Source organism: Cebus imitator, unplaced genomic scaffold (assembly GCF_001604975.1).
Source record: "Cebus imitator isolate Cc_AM_T3 unplaced genomic scaffold, Cebus_imitator-1.0 Scaffold451, whole genome shotgun sequence".
In the NCBI taxonomy this organism is placed as follows: Eukaryota; Metazoa; Chordata; class Mammalia; order Primates; family Cebidae; genus Cebus; species Cebus imitator.
The window spans coordinates 1496913-1512449 of record NW_016107766.1 but is presented as its reverse complement, the minus strand read 5'-3'; the positions used below and the strand labels follow the sequence as shown (position 1 = coordinate 1512449).

Below are 15537 nucleotides of genomic sequence, written 5' to 3'. Positions count from 1 at the left end.
CTCCAGCCTGGGTAACACAGCAAGATCCTGTCTAAAAACAAAAATAATGAAATTTCATGTAAATAATGAGTATATCTATATTAAAATATGCACATAAAATATACGCATGAGGAGAAAAATTGGAAGGCAATATACAAAAAATACAAATAGCTTTGTGCCGGGCATGGTGGCTCCTGCCTATAATCCCAGTGCTTTAGGAGGCCAAGGTGGGTAGATCACTTGAAGTCACAAGTTTGAGACCAGCCTGGGCAACATGGCAAAATGCCGTCTCTTAAAAAAAAAAAAAAAAAAAAAAGTGTTTGTGTAAGCCATCCTGTCTTCTGCATTCCAATCTCACTGGTCAGAACTGGGTCTCATAGCAATCGCAAGCTACTAGGGAGTCTGGGATGGTGAATATTGTAGATTTCTAGCTTCTTTATATTCTTCTTTTGTATTTTTAGTAGAAATGGGGTTCCACCATGTTAGCCAGGCTGGTCTCCAACTCCTGACCTCAGATGATCGACCCGCCTCGGCCTCCCAAAGTGCTGGGATTACACTCATGAGCAAAGTGAGAAAGGCAAGAGAGAAGGAGTTTGTCAATGGCTTCTGGAAACCAATTTGCAGGGTCTACTGAAGAACAGAGCTCATCGTGCCAGTGGAGCCTTGATATGAGCGAGGAGATGGAAGGAGGTAAAAGTGGGGTATTATGCTGGGGAGAGCAACCCCACAGTGACCACACAGCAGCTCTCTGCTACAGGGTCCTCGATGGCTTGGATCAAAACAGTGTGGCTGGCCCCTACTGACAGGCTCAACCTTAAGACTTGGCTCCTTCTGGCAATCAGCTCTAACTAGCTGCTGCCAAAGAGGTAAACACATTCCAAGTCCTTGAGTCCCTGCTGCGCTGTAACTGTGGTTAAAACACACCCCCACCTCTACCCGGTTTGGACTAATGAAAAGTTCACTATAGTTGTGTTTTAATGATGATTTGCAGTTATCCGTGCCTCTTCCCATTCATGGTGCAATGAATACCTAAATACTTGTGTTGTCTAACCATGTAAGTATTTTGCATTTCACGTGTATCATTTTAAGTTAATTCTCCAATCCTTGGGAACCATGAAGGATAACGCATTACATTCTCTTTCTTTTTTTCCTCTGGAAGGATGGTCCTTAAACCAAGCCATTTCCCTAAGCCCCTTTGGCCAGGTTGGAAAAACAGATGACCACTGATCCAGAATGACCACTGAACACCCAGAAAACCCTATACAGGTCCTAACCCAGTGAGGGCACCATTTGCTTGCAGAAGGAGCTAGGGGAAATAGGAAACAGAGAAGATCAAATACTGCCCGTGAGGGTATTGCCAATCCCAGAAAGGACAATTACTCCTGACCAAAGCAATCTCTAGCTCAGTCAAGGAGACAGACACAATCACATTTTTAAAAAAACTAAAAGCAAAGTTTAAAAGTATGAATAAGAACAGTTGTAAACTGCTTAAACTATGCATATAAGCAATGAAATAAGATGAATTGACTGGCGCTGAGTTGGAAAAGCTATACAGAGGCATGGAGTGTGGAACATAATTTAATAAAAATAAACTTAAAAAAAAAATATATATATATATATATATACACACACACACATATACACTACCCAAAAAGAAATGGAAAAGTTGCTAGGGCGTGGATCAGGGCTCCTAATTGGCTGTTTTGTTGTGCCTGATTTCGCTCCCGTCTTGCCCAGCAGCCCTCTGGGACACACTGTCCAATGCAGGGACACTTTGGGGAGGGACAGGAGATTCCCTGGCACCGGGACCTCGAGCTCCGAGCCAGCCTCAGACCAGGCCTTTTCCCGTGGCCCAGAGGATGAGCGAGGGAGAAACCCGCTGCCCAGGTGGCCACTTTTGCCTCCTTGACCCTTCCATGTTTCCAAAACAGAGCCCCCCCCTCCAGGAGGCTCCCTGCCAAAGTGGGGAACAGCTACCCTCATTGTGCGCCTCGCTCTGCGGAGGCGCCCTCCCCCCGCCTCCGTTAGGTCTGAAAGTGTGAAAATTACAAATCCCAAGAAACTGCAATCAGAACTCTACCTAGGGAAAATTCAGAGTATCCTTGCCATAAATATCCCGCTCCAAGACGCCTGACGTCAGAGCGGGGCGGGCGGACCGGCGCGAGGCCGGGCCTGGAGGGGCGGCAGCCGCGGCTTCTCCGGGATAGCGCGGAGCACGCAGGAGCGAGCGGAGCGCGGGCGGCGCCGGACCTCGGGCTGCGGGAGCGCGGGCGCCCTGGGGTCCTCGGAGTAAGTGCGGCCGGCCCTGGCGCTCCCCGTTGTGGGGTCGGGGCCGCGGGAAGCCCTCTCCACCGGGCTCCCACACTTTTCTCCCCTCTGCTTTCTTTAGCATGCCCCGCCGCGGGGCTTGGGGAGGCTGCGACTCCGCAGGCTGGCGGTTTTGTTTCTCCAAAGTGTTTGCAGGAGCCGCCGACCCCGGAGTGGGCTCCCAGGGCCGCTGTGTGTGTTTGCGTGTGTGTGTGTATGGGTGTGATTGCGTGTGTCTCTGTACCGGCACATCGGGACACAGGAAATGTCTTTGGAAAACTTTTTAAAAATGTTTCTTTTGCGGCTTTGAAACTGGACTTGTGGTTGTCACAAGTGGACAAACACTGAAGCCACCCCCCCAAACTGACCAGTTTTTGGTGATGGCTTTTCTGGATTCGGCTTCAACCTTCGCTTGGCTGGGCTGAAGTCTTCACAAGCCCCCAACTCCCACTTGCAGGCCTGGCCTCTGGCCAGCGGGCAGGGCAGCCGTGAGTTTCTTGTTTTCAGTGGCAGTGGGACCTGAGCGGGGGAAGGAGCATCCCAGGAAAGGGGTCCCCGGACTCCGGGGCTCTCAGCACCTGTGGTCGCAACCCAACCTCAGGCCCTGACCTTACCAGGTGTTGGGACTCTGGCTTAACCAGAGAAGGAGGGATGTGGTCTGGCGGCAGGTAATTTTGTGAAGAGGATGAGAAGGATGAGGGGGAGGTGGTGGTGGCGTTCAGGACGCTGTGGCCCTGTGTCCAACCGTACCTTGGGATCTGGATGGATGTTTCTGCCACATGGCCACAGTGGTGAGGCCCGTGCCAGGTTCTCTGGGAGTGCCGCGTGTGGTGCCCCAAACAAGATGCAAGCTCCTAACATAACGAGACGTGTCTGAGCTGTGGGGTGGAGGAAGGGGGGCGGTGGGGGAGAGGGAAAGAGATTTTTATCAAAATTGAACACAGATTGCTGAGGTCTGGGCTTGATTTAACTCTTCTCTCTCTGCCTCGGCCACTTCTCCACAGTTTTGGAGTGGATTTGGAACGTCTCTCGGAGGGTGGGAAGGAAAATCACACCTCTCCAGAAAAGAGTCTCCATACGTTTTCCTTGATGCTCACATGGGAGTGAAGGCAGCTTCCCATCTTCAAAAAGTTCAAAGTCTTGTGTTTTCCCCCTTCTGAGTTTGATGTCAGTTTCTTGAGTTTCTTTGCAAAGCCACCGAAGCAGGGGATGGATTTTCCCTAGGGCCTAGGGCGGAAAGTGTGCTCTGCTGAGAGTAGGGAGAAAAGGAACGTTGGGGCTGTATGGGTCGTCAGCCCTGAGTAGCACAGTGCCAGGCACTGCCTGTCAGTAGCTGGGCTCCACAAAGCAGTGACTACAGACAGCCTGAATTTTCAGTTTTGCTCTAGCCAGGTCTCCGGTTTTGTATTTTGCAGTAGAGCCAACCTACGATGTTTGGGTGGGAGGAAGATTACTGGACTCTCCCTATGTCCTGGAAGAATGAGAGAATGAAGGGACAGGGAGGAAGTCTGGATGTAAAAACAGCCCCACACACAGGAAGTTAAGATTCGGGAAGGATTTTAGAAAGTATAGAAATTGACCCCCAGGGAAGCTTCATAAAAGATGGAGCAGGAAGCAATGTCAGGAACAGACTCATTTAACCTCAGAAGTATGTTGTCAACTAAAGTGGAATGAAGAAGGAGGGCAGTGTAAACAAGGGTGCATGTAAACGAGTGACTGGTCCCCATGAGATGCACATGCCTGCCTGTGTTTACACATACATGACTGTGTGGGGATGGCCACAGCCTCAGGCATGGGAGGAAAAATGGTCCATTTCTTCATATACGCTGGGAACTCTGTCTAACCCCCATTTCTTCCTTTATGCAAACAACTGTGCTATTATTGTCTTGCTCCCTGGTAGTTGCAAACTCTGGCTCCTAACTCCCAGCTGAGTTTTCAGAGCTTTTCCTTCAGCGCCTTGGATGCTGAGGGAATACTCGTGCCCCCATCAGGACAAAAAGAGGAGAGAACATTCTCCTGGACATTAGAACTTAGAGATTCAAGGGCTCAAGAAGGTGGAGGTTGTGCGGGCAGGGCCAATAGGAAGGCCTGTGAATGATTTTGCTTTGGGTGGGTGTGGGGGAAGTTGAAATACTATTGCTTGCTGTGAGAACGTGTTCTCTCCTCAGTCGTCTTTCCTAGATCTCTGTCTCCAGAGTTTTTGATGCAAAGCAGGTTAAACTCCTCATTACTGAATAGCCTTGATCCAGGGGTAAAGAATGGAGATAAGGAGTAAGTACAGGTAGTAGGGAAGGCATAGAGATAATGAAGGATGAGGCTTGCTTCTTTGATTTTAGCGGGGTCAATGGAAGTAACAAGTTTAAATGTTCTCGTTCATTTCTATTATTTAAAAATAGAAAACTACCCAGGGTTCAGAAGGGACCCCTCAGAGCAGGTTTCTCAGAAATACTCTTATCCCAGCATACAACTCCTTAGGGAGAGGTAGGGGGCAAGAACTGGCCTTTCAGCTCTTTCTACATGTGGGGTTTCTCTAGGGATCAGTGGAGTCATGATGCTTTTGGGCTTGCACTAGGAGACATTTCACCAGCATCAGAGCTGGGACAAATTCTCAGGCCATGGATGCCTAGACTGACGTTGAAGCCTTCTTGTGGCTTATTCTATCAGCTCAATCTTCTGGCCAGCTCTTTGGTCATTTTTGAGATTAGATTAATTAGATGGGATGCTTTCTGAGGCATCCTTGAAGGTCCAAAGGGCAAACACAGCTGGCAGAAAGAACAAGTTGGAGGATGTCCTTGGCTTTGATAGCAGATGCCCCTCTAGATCTCAACAGCTGGAGACTCTGTGTCAAGGATTCTGTGTCATTCAGCCCTGGACTTCAGAAGCAGCCTGACACAGTGGAAGGAGTGCAGATTTCTGATCAGCTGCCTGGAGAGAGAACTGTGACCTATATACAAATTAGTAACCTGGGCTACATGACTTATTGCTTCTGAGCTTCAGCTTCCTCATCTGTAGAATAAGGATAGTATTTACCTCCCCAGGTTATAAGTGTGCATAGACAACATTTATGCACAAAGACTAAGAACAGAGCTCAGAATGTTGTAGACCCGCGATAAAGGGAATGCTGTATTTTTATTTTTCCATTTTTCAGCCATCAGGAGCCAGTATTGCTTGGAAAGAACCTGTCCCCAAATCTAGCTACATGTTTTCCGTGACTGAAGGCCAGTGGGTGGAGTTTCTAGGGCTCTGGTCACCTTTACTTCCTCCCTCTAGAAAAGATGACCAGTGAAGATTTTCCATGAGCATTCCTGGTCCATTATCCTGAGGGGTGGGAGGAGGAACCAGGTATCCTAGATGTCTAGCCTAGAAATCACTCTTGTGTTTGTGCTCCCTAGGGAGGGAGAAGGACAGAAGCACAGATTGTTTATGTATGGTGGGGAGGGGAAAGGTAGGGAGGTGGGGGCAGGGCAGGAGGGTCAAGGACCAATTGAGCCTTGAAGGATAAGTGTGAGGTCAGAGAGCGGCTAGGCAGCCACTTCTTGTCAAGGGTGCCCAGGTCAGAGTAATGGGAGAACATGATGGGTTGTAAAGAATGAAAGCTTTAGCCATGGTAAACATCTCCAATGGGTACGGGGTGGGAGGCTGCCCCCTGAACCCTGACTGATACATTATCCAAGGGAGTGACTACTCCAAAGGAAAAAAGGAGCATCCGATGTTAGAGAGCAGCTGCAGCTCCTCTTGGATCATCCCAAACCTTCTAAGTTATCCTTCAAGTTGACATTTAAGACTTTGAAGATCACATTTGTTTTTGTTTTGTTCAAGCTCCCTCTTTAACCATGGCCTGGGATGACTTTGTAGCTTTTAAGAGGCTCAACCAGTGGCCAACTTCTCTTGCGATGGCCCAGAGTGGGGGTCAGTGAATTCCTCACTCCTGGCAGCATCTATTTCTCCAACTCTCTCCACATTTTTTTTTTTTTTTTTTTTTTTTTTGTTGTTGCTTCATTACGAGCTTCTAAAATTGCACAGTCAAGATGCTGTGGGGGGAGGAAATAAGTGACTGTTCTTGGAACCTGTGCAGCATTATGCTAGCACTGGCCAAGGCTTATCAGACTATGGCTGTTAATAGCTGTTGTGGGTTTCTTTCTGGGTTCCCCCTTCCAAAAAAAAAAAACAAAACCAAAAAACAAAAGAACCTGGAAAAAATGAACTTTAGGCAGTTTGGTGTCTCTTTCAATCTGGGCCAAAGAGGAACTGAATTATTTGTGGTACATCCTATGGTTCCAAGGAAGAGCTTTAGAATCAAGCAGGCAGAGATTGAGTTCTGGAACCACCAGGTCACAAGCTTTCTAACCTCTCTGAGTCTTCTTTATCTGTTAAATGAGAACAATAACTGTTCTCATTTCCCAGGGTTGTTCTGAAGATGAAATGGAATGATACATGGGAAGAAGCTAGCAAACTGCTCAGTAAAATGTTAATGCTATTTCCCTCTCCAGTTCTAAGTTCATGAAAGTACATGGGTTCAGACATTTGTCCACAAGTCAAAGTAAATAAGCCACTTATTCAAGGATTAACAACTGTGCTCAGAGGTCAGATATCTCAGCCTGGAGATGGAGACCCTTTATTCAAAAGTGAGGCACAGAACAGTGTTCCCCATGCCAAGCAAATAGCAGCCCCATGTGACCCTCTATTGGAATAAAGGAAAGGCCACCAGCTCACTCACCCATGAATTTGGGCTATTTGGTGAGCTCTCCATAGAGCTTGTTTAAAAAAATCTCAAACACTGTCCTGAGAATCAAGGTCAAAATTGAGCACAGAAATCATTGAGGCAGTACCTAACATTAAAATCTAATAATGTCACAATGACAGCAGTACTTTAAATTTATATAACATTGTACCATTTGAAAGGTACATTGTCTCATTTAAACTTCATTGACAATCCTATGAGATTGACATTAACCATATGTCATAGCCCAAATTCTGAGGACTTAAAAACATATTTCACACAGTAAGTAAGCAGAATAAACAGAAAATAAATTCTTCCCCAAGCAGTGGGTCTCAACCCTGGTTGTACATTAGAATCACATGGAGGAGCTTGTAAAAGTGTCAATACTTGAGCCCACCCCAGACCAATTTAATTAGACTCCCCGGGAATGGAACCTAGGCATCCATAGTTCTACAAGCTTCCCAGGTGATCTGAAGTCTAATTTGAGAATCACTGATCTAAGAGAGGAGTGAAAAGCACCAAAGTTGGGACCCAGGGTACCAGGCATGGGAAAAAGAAACAGCCAAGACTTTGGCAGGATTTAAGCCCTATGATGGTGAGGACTTTGTTCTCCCTGTATCCCTGGAGCCTAGGACAGTGCCAGCTACAAGGTAGGTGCTCAGTAAACACTGGATAGATGAAAAGAATGAATTAAATACTGTAGGTTAGAAGTTGCCAATTTCAACAGTCAAATCCAGCCTGTCACCTTGTTTTATATATACAGTTTTAGTGGAAGACAGCCATCTTCATTCATTTGTATTTTGCCTATGGCTGCTTTCATGCTGCAATGACAGCTGAGTAGATGTGACAGAGACTGCGTGGCCTATACAGCTGAAAACATTTACCATCTAGCATTTTACAGAAAAGGTTTACTGGTTCCTGCTCTGGATCCCAGACATGAACAGGGCAAGTATAGTAACTTAGGGAAGGTCATTACCGAATGGTCATTGAGAATATGAGCTCTAGAATCAGATAAGCCTATGTATGATTCCTGGAACACTTATCTATTAAAAGAGCTTGCAAATTATTTCACCTCTCTGATGCTCAGTTTTCTCATCTGAAAAGTGGGGATGAAAATAAAATGTCACCTCCTTCATGGGATGATTGTGAGGATTGTCAGCCCCTGACTGAGAGTAGCATTAGCTATAACTATGGTGGTTGCTGTAGTTACTAGCAGTCAGCCACATAGAGAACTAACTAGATGAAAGTCAAGATCTAAATCTGGTATCACAAGGTAGATCAAGGGATGTGGTAGGAAAAAACAAGCAGTCAGTAAGCTTGTGTGATGAAGAAATGCTAATGTGAGATTTCTGAGATAAAAAGTGTCCTTTTAAGACAATACAGATCAGGTCCCAGGAGGTGTGAGTGAGGTGCTTTTGTGTGATCAGTTGCTGTGTTGATCAGCAATCCCCATCAGTTCTCAAGGGTTAACTGCGGTTTTATTACACCAAATGTATTCTCAAGAACAGTGCACCTCTATACGCTTCTTCATAGTTCTTTTTACCTGGAAATCCTTGCCTCAATCCTGGTCTTCCTGATCTACTCAGCCTCCAAGACCTGCACAGGTGTTCCCCTTTTTCTCAAATTCCCTCTGCAAGACTCATTCCAACCCTCTTTTCCTCCATACTCTCATGAACCTGGCACACAATTCTGTCATCACATTTAACACGTTGCATTACTGTTGAGGAATGACCAAGTCTCTGTCATGCTTTCTACATGTTTGCAGCTCATAAAAGTCAAATTGCATTGTAGAATTGATGCCTGGAAGCCAAATTGTGTCAATTAGGCTCTTAATTCCAAGGCAATCATGTCTGAGTTTGAGGAATGAGTAGGACTTGCTCAGGTGTGATGGGCTTGTAGTAGCTAATCTCCATAGCCAGAGGGACAAGAGCTGCCCAGGTTATAGACTATGTGGATGCTTTGTTTCTCATTCCTCCAGTCTTTGGTGGCTCCTGCCCTCAGGACACTTTTAGAGGGTAGCCAGGGACAGGGAAAGATGGAAGAAACTTAAAACCCACTCTTTGATTTCTGGTCAGCAGATGTGGTGAAAAGTAGGGTTTTGGCTTCTCTGGGCTTTTCGTGGATATGTGCCAAGATAACTGGAAGTTGGTTTGGTATGTGCCAAGAGAATTGGGATTTGGCTCTTTCATTAGCACCGTAATGGAAGTACGGCCACAAATAACAGCAAACAAATAATGCACAGTTTTGCTGTGTGACTACAGAATGTCTTACGTAGGTTTTATAGATTTTAGTGGTGGGCTTATTTTGGTGGCAGACATATATTGTGTGTAGAATAATGTAAAAATGAAGTTCTATTCTGATGGTAAAGGGGAGGGCACAGAAAACTCTTCACCTTGAATTAAATATTTCTTTTGATCATCCCCAAATAAACGTTTGGGAGCTGCCTCCTGAGAGAGGAAGGAGGAGAGGCAATGAAATACTATTTATCTATAGGCTCCACTATGCTCATGACACTAGGCAAGGCATTTTAAAAAATATATTCTTTATTTGATTTTTGCATATTATGAAGGTAATTCTCTCTTGCTTAAGCAAGTGAATTAATATCATTCAAAGATATATGAAGACAAGTAGAAATGTATCCACCCCCATCTCCACCCTGGTAATTAATGTTAATAGCCTAGTCATTTGTCCTGCTGTAACTTTTCATTTGTCCTTACAAATGCCTACTGGTGTATATATAGGATGGAGGAGTCTTGCTTGAGTATTTTTCACTGAAAGTGAATCTTACTGTACACATTACTCTGTAGCATATTTTTATTCCCCTTGACTATTTGTCAAGGTCATCCTTCACTGGATGTAACTCATTTTTATTTTTTCTGACCTCTTTATGCCTAGACTTACACAGCTTTACATATTTGGGATCACATTATTCTTGCTGAGGTGTTCATTTTGTCATCAATCAGGTGTTAAACGTGGTTTCATTCTGGATGATCACTAGTTTGGGTCCCTGAGCTGCCAGATCAAGCATCGTCCATCACCCAGGCAAGCTTTGCTGTGGCTCTCAGGCTGTGTGATGGACGTACACAGCCTGCTGACCACCCTGGAGTGTGACTACATGATGTGCATGGCCTCCTTGTGTCTACTGGGCCTGGGGTGGCTATCAAGCATCAGGCCCTCATGGCTGCCCTCCCTACTCTTCAGAGTTAGGCTTGCCTCCTTGGAGCTCCTTAATTACTGACTATGCAGGAAACATAGCAGGCTGATCAATGAGATTGGAGAACTGTTTTGATGGAGCAAATCAGGCGTTGTAGTATAATGGTCAGGCATGTAGGCCTTGCACTCAAATTGCCTGGCTGAGTCCACATCCCTGTGTAGTGGACACTGGGCTGTGCTCTCTGACCAGTCCCTTGAGGACTGAGTTCCCAGCTGCAGGGAGTGCTGACCATGGGTCTCCTTATAGCCCTGGCTAAAGAGACTTGCTGTGTCGGGCACTCCTGCCCATGCTTCTCTCCTGGGTCACCCTGAAACCAATGATGGGCGGGGGGAGCTGTGACTGCCTGGCCCCTCTGTCCCAATATGGGACAATTATCAAGGGTGTCCCAGCTTCAGGGGTCCCCGTGGGGTTGGCTGAAGCCTTAGCTGAAGATACATCCCAGTGCCATTTCTCCCTCTGTCCAGTGCTGCCCCCAACCTGCCCTCCTGTCCTGAGGCCTTGACTCTAGGAGCCCTTCCTAACAAGCCTGCTGCCCTTGTACACTATCCCAGAGTCTGCCTCCCAAGAAGAAACCCTATTTGTCATTTAATAACTTGCCCAGTAAGTTATGAACCTTGTCTGGGCTTCAGTTTTCTTATCTGTAAATTGGAAATGTTACAGATTTCCTTCCTCACAGGGTTGTTGAGACTGTTAAATGGGGAGATGCATGTTAAGTCCCTGGCACAGTACCTGGAAAAATGCTACAAGTTTTAGCAATTTCACATGAAATTGTTTTGGCAGAGTCCATTATTTTCTAGGTAGTTGTTGGTAGCTATGTCAGAATAGGAAAAAGGACATTTTTCCCCCTGTGCTTTATTTTGTGTGCTTTTTAGGTGACCCTCAACTGATTTCTCTACAAATAGGCTTGTGTCAACCCTGGGCCGACCGAATGAATGTCTTGACTTTTATTGCCAAATTTGCTTTTGTTCCCCCAACCCCATGCTCATCTGAGGGGTGTGGATGTTTCTGGGTGGAAGCACAGTCAGATGGCCTTGTTGTCCACCTACCTGGAGACAAAGGGCTAGACACCTTGACCTTTGGGAATTCCTCTCTACCTCACCTGTGCTTCTGCAGTGTGAAAGGGGTGCTCACAAGGGACCCCGCTGGCCCACTGGGAACTGCCATCCTGTCTTTGTGCTTACTCATGTCATGCCTGCATGATTCTCGGCCAAATCTGATTCCTCCTGGTGGGTGTTTGTTTCTTGCTCCTTTGTCCCAAGCACAGGCGGTCTTTGGTGCTATGCTTTGAACATTTCGCCTTTCAGGTTATGTACACTCATTGTCCATCCCAAATGCCAAAGCAAAGCTTGCCTGTGTGATGAATGCTTGATCTGCCAGACTCCAGGATCCAGACTCACAGCTCATGTCTGACCACATTCCCGGGGGTCAGTGTCAACACTCCCTTGTTTCCTCCCAGACACCCCCGCCCCCCAGCCTCAAGTTCCCTTGACCAGGGCAGGGAGGGGAGAAAGTGATTCCAGGTCAGTGGGGAGATACGTCAATATTTTCATGGTGCCAGAGCCAGCTTTGAAGTTATTTTGAAACAAATTCAGTTTCTGTGGACTTTGGGCTGCAGAAGGATCAAGCCATTATAACTCTCTATTTCTTTTGTAATCTCTGTCAGTGTATTAATCAGACTGTTTCCCACCAGGAAGCATTGCACTAGCAGCCGGCCAAAGATAGAGTTAGGAACTGCTTGGCCCTTCCAAGTCACAAAGTCAATAAGTTACCATCCCCACTGTCCTGAACAGATGTAGTGTTATTGATGCCCGTGGCTGCCTAAATGGAAGCTGAGGCCGACAGCTGATAAACAGACCAGGTTTCTCAACTGTTAGAGGCAGCATAAGGCTGTGTTTCAGAGCACGGGCCCTGGATTCAGATGGCCTCGGTTCCAATTCTGGCTCCACTTCTTGCTAGCTATGTGACCTTGCACCAGTTCCTTTATTTCTCTGTGCCTTAGTTTCCTCATCTGCAAAGTAGATTGTTTTGGAGGTAAAGTAGATACCTTACTTGGTTTAAAAAAAAAAAGAAGAAAAAAAGTCCTTGAAATTATGTCTGGCACATAGTAAGCCCTAAGAAATGTTAGTGATGATGAAGATGAAGATGATGGTATTGGTGGTGAAGACAGTGAAGAACAGCCACCACATCTCATTAGGCCTTTCCCTGGCATCCTGCACAATGTCTGGCACAGAGGTGGGGCTCAACAAACCTTTATTAAATAATACATCCCACTGCCTTTTGCTAAGTGTCTACTGCCTACCTGGTCCACTCAACTCTCTACCAAAGAAAGAAATATACTCTCCATTAAAACATTTTAACTTTTTATTGAAGCCCAACATAAATCATAAAAAGTACACAATTTTTGAGTATGTAGCGCAAGAGATTTCCACAAACTAAACATCCTCCCAGCACTCCAGCCCTGCCCAAGAAGCCCCCTTGTGCTGTTCTCTGGTTACTACCCTTCCATAATCTTGACTTCTATCTCCATAGATCAGTTTTGCCTTTTCTTGTACTTCATATAAATGGAATCATACAGTGGGTGTTTATTTGTGTCTGGCCTCATTTGCTCACTGTTATGTCACTGTGTACATCATTCTCATTGTTGAATGGTAGTCCATTATGTGCATGTAACACACTTCATTTTTCCATTTTTCTGTTGATGGGCATTTGGGTGGTTTCCAAGTCTGGGGGTATTGTGAGTAGCCTTGCTGTGAACATTTGTGCACTTTTAGGTGAACGCATGAATGCATTTCTCTTGGTATGTTCCTGGGAGAATTGCTAGAGCATCCAGAATGCATATGCCCAGCTTTGGGAGGTATGGCCCAAGTTTTATGAAGGAGTTGTGCCATGTTTTGCATATTCTTGACAGATTAAAAAGCTGTTCCAACTCAGTAGTGCAGAGGCTTGACAGTGATATATGGGGGTTCCTGAGACATTCACAGCTCCCATGCTCTATCTGAGAGTTCACATGTTCTAGAAAGTCTGCTGGGGTAGGCAGTCCTCTAAGAACCGGGCACAGTGTCAGGTGTTTTCACTTACTATTTCACCAAATCCTCAGCAATCCCATGAGATGGGGATTATCACTCTCTTTTTCCAGATGAGGAGACTGAGGCTCAGATGAGGAAACTTGAGTGGCTTGCCTAAGACGTTAGAGGCAGAAACTGTCAGGGTCAGGATATAAAACAGGATGCCTGAGTCAGAAGCTCGTGCATAGTGGATCCCATGGTGAGTCGTTTTGGCCTCAATGCTAACTCTGGAAGGAAACACAAACACAGACTTGGGGGCTGTCTTCCTAGAACTTGTGCATGCTGTGGGGTGGGGGCTCTGAGGAGAAGCCCCGTAAAGAGGAGCAGACATAAGCAACTCAATGACCTTGGGAAGCCAAATCGTTTTCCTGCCCAGGGGCTGCTGGAGAATCATGAATTTCCTGGAAGGCAAAGGCGACCATATAATTTACTTTCTAAACCAGGACTCTCAAGAGTGAAAGGGGATTAACTGGATGGGACACTGGGGGGAATAGTCACAGACTGAGACTGTCCTGGGTAGCCTGGGACGATGCTCACCCTCTGGAAGTCTGAGTGGGCATTGCTGTCCTGGTCAGTGGGGCTGTGCAGGTTATTTTTGACTCTTTCAGAGCACTGTGTTTCTGGAGTTTGCCCTGATGTAGTATCCTCCCAGCCTCCTCTGTTTATGGGAAGAGTCTGGTGGAGCCTGGCTTTTTTCTTCCCCTCTCCACACCATTTCCTGTTCAAATGGGGCTCTGACAAGGTGAGCTTCCTTTCTCAGAGTCAGTTGCTATGGAGACTCTTCTGTTAACAGATTTGATACTCCTAGAAGGCTAGGACTGTGCCTAAGTCACTGTGGTGTTTACAGTGTCTGGTGGCAGACACAGAGTTAGCACTCACGGGAAACTTGTTGACCACATATATCAATTACCCATGTGTGTATTCATTTACTTGCTCATTCATAGTCCATAAATAAGAGCTTGGTTTAGATTCTTTTCTTTTTTTTCTGAGCTGACGCACATTGCACTGGTCCAGAAACAGAAATCGGGGTGGGTGGGTGTGTGTGTGTGTGTGTGTGTGTGTGTGTGTGTGTGCGCTTATGCATGCACACATACACATGCAAAGGACAAAGAATAAAAGGGATCAACTTAATTAGTAACAAGATGTGGTATCATGGGACTTGATGTCAGGACTTAGGTTTGAATTCCAGCCTTCCTCTAATTAGCTGCACCACCTTAGATCAGCATCTGAGCATTTCTGAGCCTCAGTTTTAGTCATGCGTGAAATGGAAATGACAGAAATGCTGGTGGTACCAGCCTAAAGTGAGTCTGAATGGTATAAAGTATATGAAAAGTGCTTGGCACGCTGCAGAGTGCTGCATAAGTGTTATTTGTTAATGCTTGTGGTCATTCAACAAGTATCTGGGAAGCTGCCTGGTGTGAGACACTGTGTGCTGAGTCAGGTGTTGTGAAGTGAATTCTGGTGAGCAAAATTCCCTCCCACCTCCAGAGCTCCAGTCTGTTAAAGTGAGGTGACTACATATGAGGCAGACCCCTGTGACTGGGAACTTTTATTAATAGGAAAGGAATCAGCAAATTCCTCAAGGCCTTAAGGATTTGATGTGGGTTTCCGCGATAGGATGCAAAGGATAATTAATTTCTTATTAAGCCTACAGCTGTATTTTCACCAGAACAACAGCAAGAAGCATCTAAGGGCTTATGTGTTTCTGGAAAGAGCTTTGGTATAGCACAGTGATTTCTAGTGCAGATCCCAGGAGTCAAACTAGTGGGATCTAAATTCAAATTTCACCACTTGCTAGGAGTGTAGTCTTGGAAACTGAGTCTCAGTTTCCTCATCTGTAAAATGTTGATGGTAACGATACCTACTCCCAAATAAGGATAAAATTAATATGTGTAAAGTACTTAGAACAGTGCCTGGAACATAGTATGTACTCTGTAAGTATGTATTATTCTTTGCCACATAATTTTCTTTCCATTGGAATGCTAGGTATTATATACTACGTGGTGCTACTGCACCGTATGGAGGAGGAAAGATCATTTTGAGTTGGAGTAGGTAAGGGAAGGTTTCCTGAGAAAGAATTATCGTAAGATATATATTTTTTTCTATTTGTAGATGTCATGATCATTTTTTTTCCATTTATTTATTTTATTGCATTTTAGGTTTTGGGGTACATGTGAAGAACATGCAAAATTGTTGCATAGGAACACACGTGGCAGTGTGATTTGCTGCCTTCCTCCCCATCACCTACATCT

General features: G+C 45.7%; 1 protein-coding gene across 4 annotated transcripts in view; it reads left to right on the top strand.

Annotated features, from left to right (window-relative positions):
• Positions 1–474: 474 nt before the first annotated feature.
• Positions 475–15537, top strand: part of DAAM2 (dishevelled associated activator of morphogenesis 2) — a 117911-nt gene continuing 102848 nt past the window's right edge. For 2 of the 4 annotated variants that reach the window (XM_037732504.1, XM_037732503.1), the window contains exon 1: positions 475–669. In XM_037732504.1, the coding sequence (XP_037588432.1) occupies positions 579–669 (91 nt within the window). In that variant the 5' untranslated portion in view covers positions 475–578. Of the gene's footprint in view, positions 670–2154; positions 2269–2806; positions 2955–15537 lie in introns of those variants that run through there. The other 2 variants (XM_017511767.2, XM_037732505.1) reach the window with 2 other exon arrangements.